The following is a 16,147-nucleotide window of genomic DNA, read 5'->3' as shown; positions in this document are numbered from 1 at the left end:
AGCATTAGAGGCCGCATGGTATGTTGCAACCCCTAGAGATTCCCATGTGGAAATAGGAACAAATCACGATGGATTTCATTACCAAGCTGCCGCAGATGGCTAAGGGGTTTGATGTTATTTGGGTCATCGTGAATCGATTGACAAAGGGTGCCCATTTCTTGGCTATACGGGAGAGTTCGTCGGCCGATGTGTATGCTTGTGAGATCGTCGCTCGACATGGGGTTCCGGTCTCCATTGTTTTTGATCGAGATGTTGGATTTAACTCCCGTTTCTGGCAGAAGTTTCAAGAATAACTGGGCACATGACTGCATTTTAGTATAACTTTTCATCCACAGACCGACGGTCAAAGCGAGCGTACCATTCAGACCGTGGAGGATATGTTGAGTACGTGCGTCATTGACTTTGGTGAGAGCTGGGATTCCCACCAAGCCCTTGCAGAGTTTTCCTACAACACCAACTATCATTGTAGCCTTGGCACCCCCGCCATTCGAGCTGTTGTATGGGCGGAGATGTCGCACCCCATTTTGTTGGGGTGAGGTTGGACACAGGATGATGGGACGGACGGAGGTAGTCCTGCAGACTACTGAGAAGATTCAGCAAATTAGGCAGCGACTGCAGACCGCTTAGAGTCGGCAGAAGAGTTATGCCGACAGACGTCGATCTGAGTTAGAGTTCCAGGTCGGTGACATGGTACTCCTGAAGGTCTCACCCTGGAAAGGTGTGATCTGCTTCAGGAAGAGGGGGAAATTGGGTCCCCGAAACATTGGGTCGTTCATGATCGTTGCTAGGGTTGGCAAGGTGGCATACAGGTTAGAGCTACCTGAGGAGCTCAGTCGGATCACAACACCTTTCACGTTTCACAATTGCGGAAGTGCATTCTGGATGAGGAGGAAGTAGTATCATTGGATGACATTCAGGTCGATGAGCGCCTGAATTATGTTGAGAGGCCCGTGGCCATTCTGGGATGGAAGGTGAAGGTTCTGCGGAACAAAGAGATACCTTTGGTAAAGGTACAGTGGGAGCACCGAAAAGGGTCCGAGTGGACGTGGGAGCCGGAGGCGGAAATGTGAGAGCATTATCCAAGGTTGTTTACCGCAGCAGACTTCAAGGACGAAGTCTAGTTCAAGTGGGGGAGAATTGTAACGCCCCGACTCTCAGGTGACAATTTTATAACTTTAATTTTCATAAATTGCAAGGTCTATTCGACGAGTTGGATGCCCCGACTCGTCGAGTAGAAGCAGTTTGGGCCACGTGTTTAAGTGACCTACTCGCCGAGTCCAAGATAGGACTCGTTGAGTAGGAGCTGGAGGATGAAACCCTAATTTATGGGGTTTTGCACCCTATTTAAAGGATTATAAACCTCCTTTAGCCCCCTTACAACCCCTTGAGAGTCCAGCCAAACCCTAATCCGTGTGTGTGCTTCATTTTTGGGTGTTTTAAGCTTTGGAAGGTGGATCTTTGTAAGAGGAGCTTGGAGAGAAAGTGGCTAGAAGCAAGGAACGTGTGGGGATCTAATATCTACCTTAGTTGGTAATATTTTGAAGGTATCAAGTCGTTACCTTGGCCTCATTTTATAACATCCAGATCCCCGGGTACATTATTTATTCATTTATTTTGGAGATTTTTGGATGGACTCGGCGAGTTGACGCTTAGACTCGCCGAGTAGGACCGCGAATTCTATTCGGGTTAATGACCGGACTCGGCGAGTCGACTAGTGGACTCGGCGAGTCCGTGCTGTTTAATGAAACCCTAATTCCTGGGGTTTGGAACCTATTTAAAGGGGCTTATAGCCACCATTTGCGGCTACCAGACCCCTGAGCGAAACCCTAAGAGATCTAGAGCATTTGTGAGGAAGAAGAAGCCATTTTTGATCTTTCGAGACACTTCGCCAGAGACTATGCGAAGCCCCAGTGTTAGCCCTTCTGGAGGGGATGGAGGACTTCGTAGTGTATTGTGACGTGTCGATATCAGGGCTGGGAGCGGTGCTTATGCAGAGGGGGCATGTGATAGCATATGCATCAAGGCAACTGAAACCTCATGAGTCGAGGTATCCCACCCACGATCTGGAGTTGGGGGCAGTGGTGTTCGCCCTCAAGATCTGGCGTCACTATCTGTATGGGGCTCGGTGTACCATATACACGGACCACAAGAGCTTGAAGTACCTGATGGATCAGCCCAACCTGAATATGCGCCAGAGGAGATGTTTGGATGTGGTAAAGGATTACGACTGCGAGATCTTGTACCACCCAGGCAAGGCTAATGTTGTAGCCGATGCCCTGAGCCGTAGGGCGGAGGGAGCCCCGATGCGAGATGTTTGCATGAGACTGACAGTGATGACTCCGGTGTGGGACACCATTCGAGGGGCCCAGGCTTAGGCCATGAGACCAGAAATCCGTAAGAGAGAGCGAGTTATCGGGCAGGTATCGGAGTTCCTTACCGACAGCCAAGGGCTTATGACATTTCAGGGTCGGATTTGGGTACCGTTTATGGGAGGAACGCGCACCATTTTGATGGAGGAGGCGCATCGATCGAGGTTCTTGATCCATCCTGGGGCCACTAAGATGTATTTGGACTTGAAGAAGGAGTATTGGTGGCCCTGTATGAAGAGAGATGCCGCATGGTTCGTAGAGAGGTGCTTGACATGTCGCAAGGTTAAGGTCGAGCACCAGCATCCGCATGGTAAGTTGCAGCCGTTAGATATTCCCGAGTGGAAGTGGGAACAAATTACCATGGATTTTATCACCAAATTGTTGAGGACTGCTAGGGGTGTCGATGCAATTTGGGTGATTGTGGACAGGTTGACGAAGAGCGCTCATTTCCTTGCCATCAGTGAGAGCTCTTCCGCGGAGAGGCTGGCTGAGTTGTACGTGAGGGAGGTGGTATCGTGGCACGGAGTACCGATCTTGGTTGTCTCAGATCGAGATGTACGTTTCACTTCCAGATTCTGGAAGAAATTCCATGAGGAGTTACCACCCACAGACTGACGGACAGAGCGAGCGGACGATTCAGACACTCGAGGACATGCTTCAAGCATGTTTATTGGACTTCGGAGGGAGTTAGGACACGTACTTACCCTTGGCTGAGTTTTCCTATAACAACAACCATCATTCGAGCATTGGTATGCCACCCTTTGAGCTGTTGTATGGGAGGAGGTGTCGAATTCCCATTTGCTGGGGAGAGGTAGGGCAACGTGTGATGGGTAGTACCGAGATTGTGCTCTAGAAGACCGAGCAGATACAACGGTTCAGACAGAGGTTGTTGACAGCTCAGAGTCGCCAGAAGAGTTATGCGGATAGGCAACGATTCGAGCTCGAGTTTCAGGTCGGTGATTTCATTCTCCTGAAGGTATCCCCTTGGAAGGGAGTGATCCGATTTAGGAGGATGGGCAAGTTGGGGCCCCGATATATTGGTCCTTTCAGGGTGACCGCGAGAGTAGGCAGGGTAGCTTACCGGTTGGAGCTACCTGCAGAGTTGGGCCAGATTCATGACACCTTTCACGTATCACAGCTGAGGAAGTGTATAACGGACGAGTCGACAGTGGTACCATGTAACGACAATAAAAATTCAACCAATTTTAACTTTTCAAAAACAACCCAATTTCTTAATGTTATTACAAAAAGGTTTCCAATACAATTATTATCTGAGTCTTCCCAGAATCACATCATAAAACATAATAATGAGGAGTGGTACGATCACGCCTTTGCCTTGCCACGGTCTCCTGAAGAACCTGAAAAACATTAAACCACAACTGTAAGCCCAAAAGCTTAGTGAGATACCCCCAAAATACCAACCACGTACACCATACACGCATAACATGCCATATCATATCCGATCACAGAACAGCCATGCACTTCAGGTCTACTGTGTGACTAGTCCGCCGCACCGGCCAACAGTCCACCTAGTCCACCCTCCGAGTCTAGCCATATGCATCGAGTCTGCAGTGTGATTGGTCCGCCCGCATCGGGCCTTCAATCCACCTGGTCCACTCTCTGAGTCTACAGTATGACTGGTCCGCCCGCACCGAGCCTTCAGTCGGCCTGATCCACTCTCCGAGCCTCGGCACGTATGGTCTGCCCTCTTGGGGCCTACAGCCTATCCGGACCGCTCGCTGGGCCTTCGGGACAACCGGTCCGCCCTGGGTATCTTGGCCTACAGTACAAAGCAGGACCTGCCTCAACCCAACCCCAGTCCAATAACCATGTGCACATAAACATACAATCATATAACAATTCACAGTCAACAAGCCAATCTTGCAGATCACATAACATATCATCATCCTAACCAGGATACCGACCTAACCGGTCACTAGCATATACCATCCTAATTACCAGGATGCAAACATATCAACGCAATAACATAACAACAAATACCCGGATCTCAATCCGATAAAGGGTCGGCCTTGGTGCCTTAGACCCTGTTGATATAGTGAGGATAACTCACCTTGCCACTGCCGAAACTCTGAACTGAAGAAGCAGATTCTCGAATCACCGACTCACCGAAAATCCCGAACTAGCCAACATAGCACAAATAATCATTAGTCTAAGCACAATACCCTTCCAAGGGTAAATTGACCAATTACCCTTAACTCAATCCGGCCCAACACTAGGTAAGCTCTCAAGCCCACTAATGGCCCAAAGTCCAAAAGTCCGAAGCAAAGCCCACTATTGGCCCAATTTACTAAATTGGGCCCACCACACCAAATGGGCCTAGACCCATGGTCCATAACAACTAATGGGTCCATAATACTCCCTCCATAATGTCCAGTCACGGCCTAAATCCAACAGCCCAATCCCTAAGGCCCAAAATGAAAAACCCAACAGAGAGAGTACGCTGGGCGTACCCTCCTTGGTACGCGGGGCGTACACGCTGATTCGCAGTTGGGGATCGGGGCACTGACCCGTTACGCGGGGCGTAACTTCGCTGCTCATAAAGTCCACATAACTTCTTAATGGCTTAAGCTCTTAAGCCCAAACTTTAGATCCTTAGGCCAAATATGCCTAAGATTCATAAAGTCTCAAACTTTATCATTTGGGACGTCCATAAAGCTCTTAATCCAAGGTCTTAATCCATTAAGACCTACTTATCTCACCCATGGAACAACCACAACCCTTGGGACCTCATTTTTCTCACTCAAGACCTCTCCTAAGGTCTGAAAGGACAGATAATCTCGACCAACTCAAAACATGCATCAAGATGAGGACTTTTGGGACAAGAATGATGTCAAAACTTCACAACACTTAGATCTATGCAATATAAATGTCAAGCAAGAAGCTTTATAGCTCAGATAGGCTCCAAAGGATGATATCTTTCCAGATCTATAAGCTCCAGCCACTCAGCTCCTTCTTTGACAACTTCCTCTTTCTTCTTCTAGCCTTTCCTTTGCCAAAATAAGCTTTCCAAGGCCAGACACACCCAACAATAGAGGTGGAACAGCTATCAAGGGTTTCTGAGGTTAAGAGAGTGCTTATGGAGGCTAGGGTATGAACCAACACGTTCCTTATATAGTGGTTAACCCTAATTTTAGGGTTTTAGAACTTTGAGAGTACGTTGGGCATACCTCTAGTATGCTGGGCGTACTTGAACCTGCACCCGCATCCATTTATACACTTACGCTGGGCATAACCCAACCTACGCTGGGCGTACTCGGCGTGTCCCAACTTTCATATTTGGCCCTATTTTTCCACTTTTCCCATAAAAGGACCAAAATACCCTTCCTCTTAAATCCCGGGGACTCACAAATAAGTACTTCTAAGGATGGGGCGTTACATACCATTAGAGGATATTCAGGTGGATGCGAGTCTGAACTATGTTGAGAGACCGGTTGTGATTATGCATCGGAAGATCAAGGTTCTGAGAAACAAGGAAGTGCCCCTGGTGCAGGTCCAGTGGCAACATCAGAAAGGGTCTGAGCTGACTTGGGAGCCGGAGCGGGAGATGCGTGAGCAGTATCCAGAGTTGTTTGCGGAGTAAGACTTCGAGGGCGAAGTCTGATTCTAGTGGGGGAGAATTGTAACATCCAAATCCCCATGTACATTATTTATTCATTTATTTTGGAGATTTTTGGAGGGACTCGGTGAGTTGACGCTTAGACTCGCCGAGTAGGATCGCGAATTCTATCCGGGTTAATGACTGGACTCGGCGAGTCGACTAGTGGACTTGGCGAGTCCATGCTGTTTAATGAAACCCTAATTCCCGGGGTTTGGAACCTATTTAAAGGGGCTTATAGCCACCATTTGCGGCTACCAGACCCCTGAGTGAAACCCTAAGAGATCTAGAGCGTTTGTGAGGAATAAGAGGCCATTTTTTATCCTTTTGTGGGTGTTTTTGCAAGAAGAAGGTGACCAAGGCAAGAGGGAACTGAAGAGGGTGCTATTCTGCGGATTTCAGTGCCTAGGGACTTCATATTGAGGTACATATTCGATCCTTCTTCAGTTTTGGTGTTAATCTTTGAGAGTTAGGGTTTCTAGCCCCTTTAGAGTACGAATTGTGAAGCAATTGGTCCCTTCTTGTGTTGAGACTTTGGATCTGGATCCAAAGAGGTCCAGAGACCTTAACTCTTTGATCTTTTTGGGTGTCATTGGGAGATATGAGCTTAGGGTGGCATATTGAGGCCATTTCTTCCAATAGAGCCATTAGGTCTTTGCATGGGCATCAAGATCCAAACTTTACGTGTTTATCTTGCTTAAGGAGGCCAGATCTATGGGTTAGAGGAACGGATCTGACCTCAGGAGGTCATTTGAGTTTGAGCATGGCATGAACTCGCCGAGTCCAAGAACAGACTCGCCGAGTAGGATAGTTTTCCCCTATGAATCACCAAGTTGGTGACTCGCTGAGTTGGGGAAGTGACTCGGTGAGTCATTGGGGATTTAGAGGACTTGAGTTCATGACTGAACTCACTGAGTCACAATTGTGCACTCGGCGAGTCTGGTCAAAGAGTTGATTGTTGACTTTTGTTGACTTTTAGGGTATGGTTAACAATTGGACTTGTGAACTGTTTGAAGGGTGAAATGGTCTTTTAGCCTTCTTAGAGGACATTTGAGAGTCTAGTCTAGCCTGGAGAGTTGTTATTGATTGTGATGATTGTTTATGTGTTTAGGCAAAGGCTAGATCAATGTATACCCGAGTCAGAGATTTGCCAAGATACCTGAGGTGAGCCTTCTCACTATACTTTACCTTGAGTGGTAATTAGAATCATGTGACAGAGTTATTGTATATTATTTATGTGATGTGTTGCAATGCATTACTTCTATGTGATTTATGTTGTGTGTATATCAGAGTTAGAACCAGAGGGTTCACAGAGTTAGGACCAGAGGGTCAACAGAGTTAGGGCCAGAGGGCCCACAGAGTTATAGCCTTGAGCGGCTAATATGTGTTATATTTGATATTTTGGGGAACTCACTAAACATTTATGCTTACAGTGTTTTGTGATATGTGTTTCAGGTACCAGTGATGATCGCGGGAAGGCGCCGTCATGATCCGTACACACACGCGGAGTTTTATATGTTTTTGATCTTGGGATTTTGACTTATGTTTGGATATGTGGAACAATGAGCTTTATTTTATTGTGAAATAAAGTGTTTTTCAAATGTGAAAATTTGGTTGAAATTTTACGGTGTTACACATTTCATTCTAGATCTCTTTTGGTTAAAGATTAGGGCTTTTCTAGCATATTAAGAAGTTATTCTTGGGTATGAGCTAAGATCTGAAGTTGTAACTTCAGATCTGAACTCTCTTTGGTCTCTAAGTCCATAAAGCTCTCAGCTTTAGCAAATATGAACCTCTCCTTAAGTGTAATACTCCATTACAAGCTTGGTTTTGACATTATAAAACTTTAGAGCCTTGCATGCACGTAAAGTTTGCAACTTTACGTGATAAATATGGCTTGGAAAGTTGGATCTGCAATATGGAAACTTAAAATGGCTTAAAAAGCATCTGAATGGATAGTGGACTGAATGGACTCGACGAGTTGCATGGTCAACTCGGCGAGTCCGATGAAAATTGTCGTGCAAGGACTTCTACTTGGACTCGGCGAGTCAGAGGGGTGACTCGGCGAGTCAACTTGGGTTTTCCCGACATTTGGCCATGCTTGGACTTGGCGAGTTACAGGGAAACTCGACGAGTCAGTAGGGGGTTTTCACGACTACTCGAGTTCTGGAATGACTCGACAAGTTGGGTCAACATGGATTCTTGACTTTGATCGTTGACTTTGACTTTGACCAAGGGTTGACTATTTGACTTCTGGGGCATTTTAGGAAGCTGGAAATATATGAGTATGGTTCTATGGTGAATATAGGTGGTGGAGTTTGTGACGGTGATCCGAGAGTCTGAGCTTATCTTTCGAGTCGACAGTTGCGAGGTGAGTTATCCTCACTATATCAATTGGGTCTAAGGCACCAAGGCCGGCCCTTTATGGATTTGTATCCAGATTATGGCATGATATGTTTATTGATTACATCCTGGTAGTTAGGATGGTGGTATGCTTACGGTTAGTGACCTGGTTAGGTCGGTGTCCTGGTTATAGAATGATGCTATGTTAGTGACCTGTTAGGTCTGTATCCCGTTTATTGGGATGTTGCTATGATTAGTGATTTGTTAGATCGGTTTGATTGTTATATGATATGAGTTAGCGTATGATATTTATGTGCACATGTTTGTTTGGTTGAGGGTTGGGTTGAGGCAGTCCTGCTTTGTGTTGTAGGCCAACATACCCGACGAGCGGTCCGGATAGGTTGTAGGCCCTGCGAGACAGTCCAGTCATGCCGAAGGCTCGGGAGCGGTTCAGATAGGTTGTAGGCCTGCGAGGCGGTCCAGTCAGGCTGAAGGTTCATTATGCATGTTGTTCTGTATTTGTTGATATGATATGATTATGGTTATTTGAGGTTGATATTTTGTGGGTAACTCACTAAGCCACCGAGCTTACATCTATTGATTATTGTTTCAGGTACTTCTGGTGATCGCGTGAAGGCGAAAACATGATCGTACCGGTCCTCCTGCTACTATGATTTTATGATTTTAAGTGTTTTGAAAAAGTTTAAATTTGGCATGATTTGTATGGGTGTTACAATTGGAAAATGGAATTCTGAATTTTTGGTTGTAAGTGAATGAAAAGATGGAAAACAAAGGAGTGTAGTGCAACGAATCCAGAATGTACGTCAGAATGTCCGTCTGGAATATGTGCTTGAAATATACAATATCAGTCTGAAATGTACGATGTCAGTTCGGAATATGTGTTGTCGAATCTCGAAATACCATTACGTCAAATCTCAGCTACCACTCGCCAACTCCGGAACAACCTTAACCATTCCGAAACGGGGCATTCCAAGAAAGTATCATTTTTCAAAACCGAAAAACGTTTATTTTTGTTAATAAGATCGTTTTACTTTAATTAATATGTCTTTTTATAATATGTCAGGTCCATTTCTAAATTCTATTCCAAATTTCTATGTTCACATGAATGAGACAATTTGCAACAACTCTCTGGATTAAAAAGATTCGAAAAACATCAATATGGATCCTAGCAATAAAGTACTTTGCTTAGTTTATAATCTAAAAAGTAAGATATTGTAATTTTGACTCGCCTATTTAAAACTAAATATATTTGAGATACACCTTTTTTTATTGGAAAATAGATTTGACTTTTGAGATACACACCTAAAAGCATAATCTAAAAACTTTAGGTCAAATATGAGTCAAACGGATTAAAAAACTATTCATAATTAACGTTTAGGCCATAAGGTGTAGGGCTGATTTTTACGCGTAGAGGGTGAATTGGCACACATTTTTATACGTGAACACCGTCCCTGGTGTGGATTGATGTCTCTTCTCTTCACCCATAAATGTGGTGTGGATTGATGTCTGTTATACTCCTTATTACAAGTAGATTTTTATTTAACGAAACGATTAAAAATTGACCCGTTACAATGTAATTTATTATTATTATTATTATTATTATTATTATTATTATTATTATATATTTTTAACCTTAAACTAAACCATATAAATACCAACATTTTTATATCATTTCACACCACAAAACAATTCAAATACCTTTATATTCTCTTATTTTTTTTCCTCAAAAGTATGGATCAAATTCAAAATACTCCAACCATTCTAAATACCCTAACAATCACAAACACTCCAAATGATCAATATCAAAGTTACATACAAATGTTAACAACCCCAATCTAACAACAATCTTTATTACCAACATTTCATATCAACCAAACTATTTCCAACAATAAAGACCACAACAATTCAATCAACCCCACTTCCAAACTTTTTAACAATTTCAACCTCAACAATTCCAAACACAACCATCTCAACAAATTCCAAACACAACCATCTCAAGTCCCCTTATCTCAATCCCCACCTATAAACTTGGACAATGATGACGACGACGGGTCGAAGAAACATAACCATCTAGAAGAAGACAACCAAAAGGAAAAAACTACAAAAAAAAGAAGCAACTTTGAACGAAGATGAGGAGGAAGCTTTGGTTAAAGGTTGGATTTTTATATCGTGTGACTCGAGGACGAACAATGCGTAAACGGGAAACAATTTTTGGGTTCGTGTTTTAGATCACTTTCACTCACTTTTGGGAAGGAAAACGGGTCGAACGTACGGCGCGGTCAATGGAAAATGACATGAACTACGAGCGGCTTGCACCAACTTTAACGACATATTTGAAAATTTGAAAAATATGCATAAAAGTGGTAGCAACGATTTGAATATTTTATCAACCGCTTGCTAACAATACAAGGTCACCAACGAAAGAAAGCATTCGGCGACCAAAAAGCGTGGAAATGTGTCTTAAGGGTCCAAAATGCGTCCTTAAACCGGAGACTTCGCATTCGGAATCGACCACCGGCTCCAACAAAAGGCCAATAACTTCCGAGCGGGATGTGAGTTTTGGTGTCGACCTCAACGAAGACTTTGACGACACCGTATGGGAGGGTCCACCGGAAGTCCAACTTCATCGACCACCGAGAAGGGACAAAGAGAAAAAACAACGTCTTCAAGCGGAAAAGCGAGTAATAAAGACGTATTTGCAGAAAAATTTGACAAAACTCTAAGTTTTTTGCAAAAAAAATAAATAAATATGACTCGACGGAGGAAGATTGTCGTCGGAAACTAACACTTACCGATCTTCAAATTTTAAACGCAAAGCCGCAACCGGATATTGATACGAAAAATTTAGCCGCGTTTCTGAAAATCGAAAAACAAGTTCGTGACAAGTATGTAAATTAGGTTTTTAACGTTTTATTTTTTATGTTTAATTTTCTATGGTTTTTAAGTCATTTAGGTTTAAATTTCTATAGTTTTATGTCTTTTTAGTAATTTAGGTTTGATTTTTATTTATTTATTTATTTATTTTTTTGTAATTTAAGTTATATAATGTGTTTGTATGTAATGTGAAATATTTATTTATGTTTATTAATTATGTTTTTTTATTTAATCTCTCTCTCTCTCTCTCTCTCTCTCTCTATATATATATATATATATATATATATATATATATATATATATATATATATAAACAATGTGGAGTGATAACCATTTCCTAGGGCTAGTGAATATGTAATGAACATGTAGTGGAAGTGATGTGGCGCATAAATGACATCACTTTTCTAGTGAACATATAGTGACCATACCTCATAACTTTATGAGTATTAGAGTGTACGATGTCACAAATTTTTTACTGATATGCTAATGTGGATTGGTTTGTCGGTGGCAAACATCACCCCTTGACTAGTTTTTTTTGTCATTGGCAAATCTTAATGATAAACTTTTGCCGATGACAAATTGTGAATGTTTGGAGTTTTGGTTATCATTCTAACTAATGATTGGTTATTGCAAATTTAAGGGGTTTTTTTTATTTAAATTTCAAAGGTAAAAATATCATCACGTAAAGTGTGACAAAAATAATAAAATCTTATGTGATGCATATGTGCCACACTTTTACCCTAAGCAAAACAACCAACACACCCTTTAGTGTTGGTAAAGTGCAAATAATAGTAGTTTCCAATTTGCACCTCCCAACTATAAAATTTTGTAAAACCAGTTTCGAGTAAGACATTGTTTTTTCATTCCAATTAGACTTTTCTAGTTGTAGTCAAAAGACAAAAATTAATCATTAGCGATATTAAAAAGGGAAACAACATATTGACAAGAAAAATACGTCATAAGTTTGAATCATCACTTTATTATATCTGGCGTTATTTGGAATTATATAGATGAAATTGGTGTATTATGGATTGATGTCGACAATTATGTCCATATACAAATGTTCGAGAAAAAATAATCCTGCAAAAGAAATATAATTGAAAAAATTATTCTTACCACAAAGTTTAAATCATTTAAGAACAATGATACATCAATCTAACTCTAAATAATGGATGAGAAGACAACCGTTTGAATGAAGGCAATTTCGTCAAATCGACCAATGCACTAAAATTGCAAAGTGAAAGAACATTCAAAAGGGCTGTCGTGTATTTTAACCCATGCACACACATGAATTATGTATCTAATCAACGACCACCACACCTAGTGATAACATTGCATCCTCGAGAATAAGGATTAGCCTGACCTCTACTATTACAATCATAATAAGACTGACCACGTTGGTTGCATGGAACATTGTTTTTCTGCATCGCGTTATAGCTGATATACCCTCTTCCAGCTAGGATTCTTCGTGCACTTTGGGATTCCATCATCATCTCTTCCCTAATGTCAATGGTATCCCCTACAAGCCGTCGATGAGAGCCTGACAATCGATTCAATACTGTCCATTGGGGTTGGGACGACAAGATTATAGGTTTGGATGTTGCAAAACGGGGGAAAGTGATTGCCAACATGATGATGACAACCCTAATGTGATTAGCCATATCTCAAAGAAAGATTATAGTTACAAATTTTCTTTAGAACAACAAAAAAGAAGTGATATGGTTGTCTTGTGGTTTAGAATTAGGTAACTAATGATCCCCATGAATTCCTAAAGAAATGTTCGTTATTCCTTAATTTAAGTTGTGAATATAAGCTAGTAGAAATCCACAATTTTAGGATTAATTGGATCTCTAGCCACTAATACAATATATGAATATACATATTTAAACTTTTTACAAAATGATGGATGGGCTTAGTAATTTGTGTAAAAACTATATTTTAAGTGAACACTAGTTAAACAAAGGATGTTGAAGTATGAGTTAAGTAAAAACAAAATACTATTACGATGAATTAAGAATTCAATTATTTTTTAACACAAATGCATACAAAATCACAAGAAAAAAAAATTGTAATAGATTACCACTCTAAGAAAATAAACACTCTAATAAAACCACACCAACCCAACTATCATAAGGACAAATGAGACAGTCAAGGTTGTTGAAACTGGTAGTCTTGCCGACGAAGACGACGGCGACCCTTCCGGTGATCCATTCGGTGATTGTCCGTTCACGTCAGACGGATTACCTGTTGGAGAAGCTGAGATACCTCCAGTGGGGGCAACCATCGGAGTAGCTCCATATTCTGGTGGTGACGAAAAAGGGGAGGCCATCGGAGAAGTTCCAGGTTCTGGTGGTGAAGAATAAGACATAGGGGAACCCATCGGAGCAGTCGGTCCAGATGTTCCAGATTCTGGTGGTGATGAAACAGGGGAGCCTGGGGAGACCATTGGAGCAAGTGAAACTCCCGGAGGTGGAGCGGCGGAATGTGACGGCTTCGTTTTAGGCGATATAACAACCACCTCTAGCTTCTGACCTTCGTTACAGTGAGATCTATTACCACTGATGAAGTAAAAAGGTCCTGGACGATTCAAGGTAAAGAAAGAGTCGCCGCCGGTGAGGGTGGTGATGGGGTTGTTCGTGTTGCAATTATCATAATCACCTTTGCTGACCTCCAATACAGAATCCGATGCAGCATCGTACTTGAAATCTGCAAATCAAGAATCAATTTTTTTTAAAAACCCACATTGAAAAAACGAAAACCCAAATCAAGAACTTAAGAGAAAAAGGAACTGAATACATACGGAGGTTGTCGTTAACGACAAATCTTAGTCTGCCGGAAAACTGATTGTAGCTTTCAGAAGGGTGTAAAGTCCAGCCATCTCTGCCGCCGACGTTGAAGGTGTAAGCACTGGAAAAAGAGACTAAAGCGAAGAAAAAAGCGAAGAAAAGGTAGAGAGGTTTGTGAAAGGACGCCATGGGAAATGGAAGGTGTGTGTGTGTGGTTGAGAGTTGAGAGTGGATAGAGGCAAGATTAGAGAGGGCAATCGGTTGGGTGTTTATAGAAGATGTATGAGGTGATGATTACGCGGCGATTCTTAGTGAGTTAACGATTAGATTTCCATTTATTTTGATGATCGACATAAGAAAAGGGTCTCTTTTGTACTTGTCTAAGGGGCGAAAGGACTAGTCACTAAAATGACAAAAATAGAAAATTGCTATCATGTCGGCATGGTCAATTGGTCATTGCCATATCATTTAGGAAATTTAGTGAGAGAGGATACTATCTCTTCGACCCCTTTGCTTCCAATCTATTTGTCGATCACAATGTCGTATATGGAAATCCATCGATTTCATCTATTCCAATCTATTTGTAATTATATATTTATAAATGATTAGTCAATATGAAACAAAAATGGTTCCGAGTATTCATTAATCTTACAAGCCATTTTGTTTGTAAAGAAATAGTTAAAAGATAGGAGTAAAGCTTTTAAATGAGCACTTTAAAGATAAAAAGAATTATATATATATATATATATATATATATATATATATAATGAATATACCGTTAAGGGTATACCAGCTTAGGTACCCAAACAAACCATAATACGTCGTTTTGTTTGATATATTCATCATAATGTTCTTAAACTTCAACTACTAACTTGATTTACTTTCAAAATTTTCAAAATTGCACTATTACCTTTCTCTTACATCACATTTTTTTTTCCGAACACCTAATATGCTATATATATTGTAGTTGAAAATGAAAATTATGTAAGAGTAAGATAACTTTGTAGTTTATAAAAATTCTAGAAGTAAATCAAGTTAGACGTTAAATTATAAGAACATTGGACAATTAGAATTTATTATATGAGACAAAACGACGAAGTACGATAAATTTGGGTACCTAAGCTTATATATCCTTAAGGGTATATTCACTTTTCTTATATATATATATATATATATATATATATATATATATATATATATATATATATATATATATATATATATATATATAGGCTTAGGTTATTCTATTCAAAATAATTATTGTGTTATTGTATGCATAAATGTGGGCCAATCATTTTACATATTTTAAGAAAGTGATTAATACATATTATTTAATTAAATATAATTGAAAAATACTATCTAATTTAACTAGAAGGGCATTTTAGTCAGTTAACATATATTTAATAAAGGAAATTTATATATTTTAAGGGATCAAAGATTCTATTAATTTTAAAAATCTGATTTTACAAATTATAAGGTTTTTAGTTCGGACATTCTGACAGAATATGTTTGAGTATGTTAAAAAATAAAAAAATTTCTTGTAGAATAACAAAATTCTCGAACCATCAATTGAAGAATTAAAACAAAAATTACATTAATTCCTATAGAATACATGTAACAATTGCTAAGAATTATATTTATTTTTAAAGAATAAAACTAAAAAAGAAATCAAATCTGGAAAAAAAAACATCAAAATCTAACAAAAACAATAATACATTCTAAAAGAATAATGTTGCTAAGAGGCGTCGTTCAAATTTCGTGGTCCGTTCTTCAAGCATCAGCTTCTGTAGAAACAAAAATACAATGAATAAGTTAGTGAGAAAATATTCATACTCCATTCCAACATAATTGGAATTTGTGATTCCATTCTGATAGAATTGGAATTCATTTACTAATAATTATATTAATTCAAGGAATTCTAACAGAATATGTTCATGATTATCATAAAAAAACATTATTTTCTGATAGAATGCTATAAACGAAGAAATACCATTCAGTTGAAGCATTTTAGCAAGCACTTGGTGTGCATGAAAACAACTTTCAATTCAATTGAAGCATTCATCTGTCAAATAAACCAAAACAACCATGATTTGTGTTCAACTAATCAAACCCAAAACCTTCAAATCAACTAAAACCAT

At 40.4% G+C, this 16,147-nt stretch overlaps 1 protein-coding gene across 1 annotated transcript; it reads right to left on the bottom strand.

Annotated features, from left to right (window-relative positions):
• Positions 1-13,223: 13,223 nt before the first annotated feature.
• Positions 13,224-14,345, bottom strand: LOC111898421 (early nodulin-like protein 2). Its single transcript, XM_023894333.3, has 2 exons — positions 14,024-14,345; positions 13,224-13,929 (listed from the first exon to the last, which is right to left on the bottom strand). Exons 1-2 carry the CDS (start codon positions 14,196-14,198, stop codon positions 13,325-13,327), a joined length of 780 nt encoding a protein of 259 aa, XP_023750101.1. The 5' UTR covers positions 14,199-14,345; the 3' UTR covers positions 13,224-13,324.
• Positions 14,346-16,147: the final 1,802 nt, after the last annotated feature.

This window comes from Lactuca sativa, chromosome 7 (genome assembly GCF_002870075.4).
Source record: "Lactuca sativa cultivar Salinas chromosome 7, Lsat_Salinas_v11, whole genome shotgun sequence".
NCBI lineage: Eukaryota > Viridiplantae > Streptophyta > Magnoliopsida > Asterales > Asteraceae > Lactuca > Lactuca sativa.
This window is presented reverse-complemented; position numbering and strand designations above follow the sequence as displayed.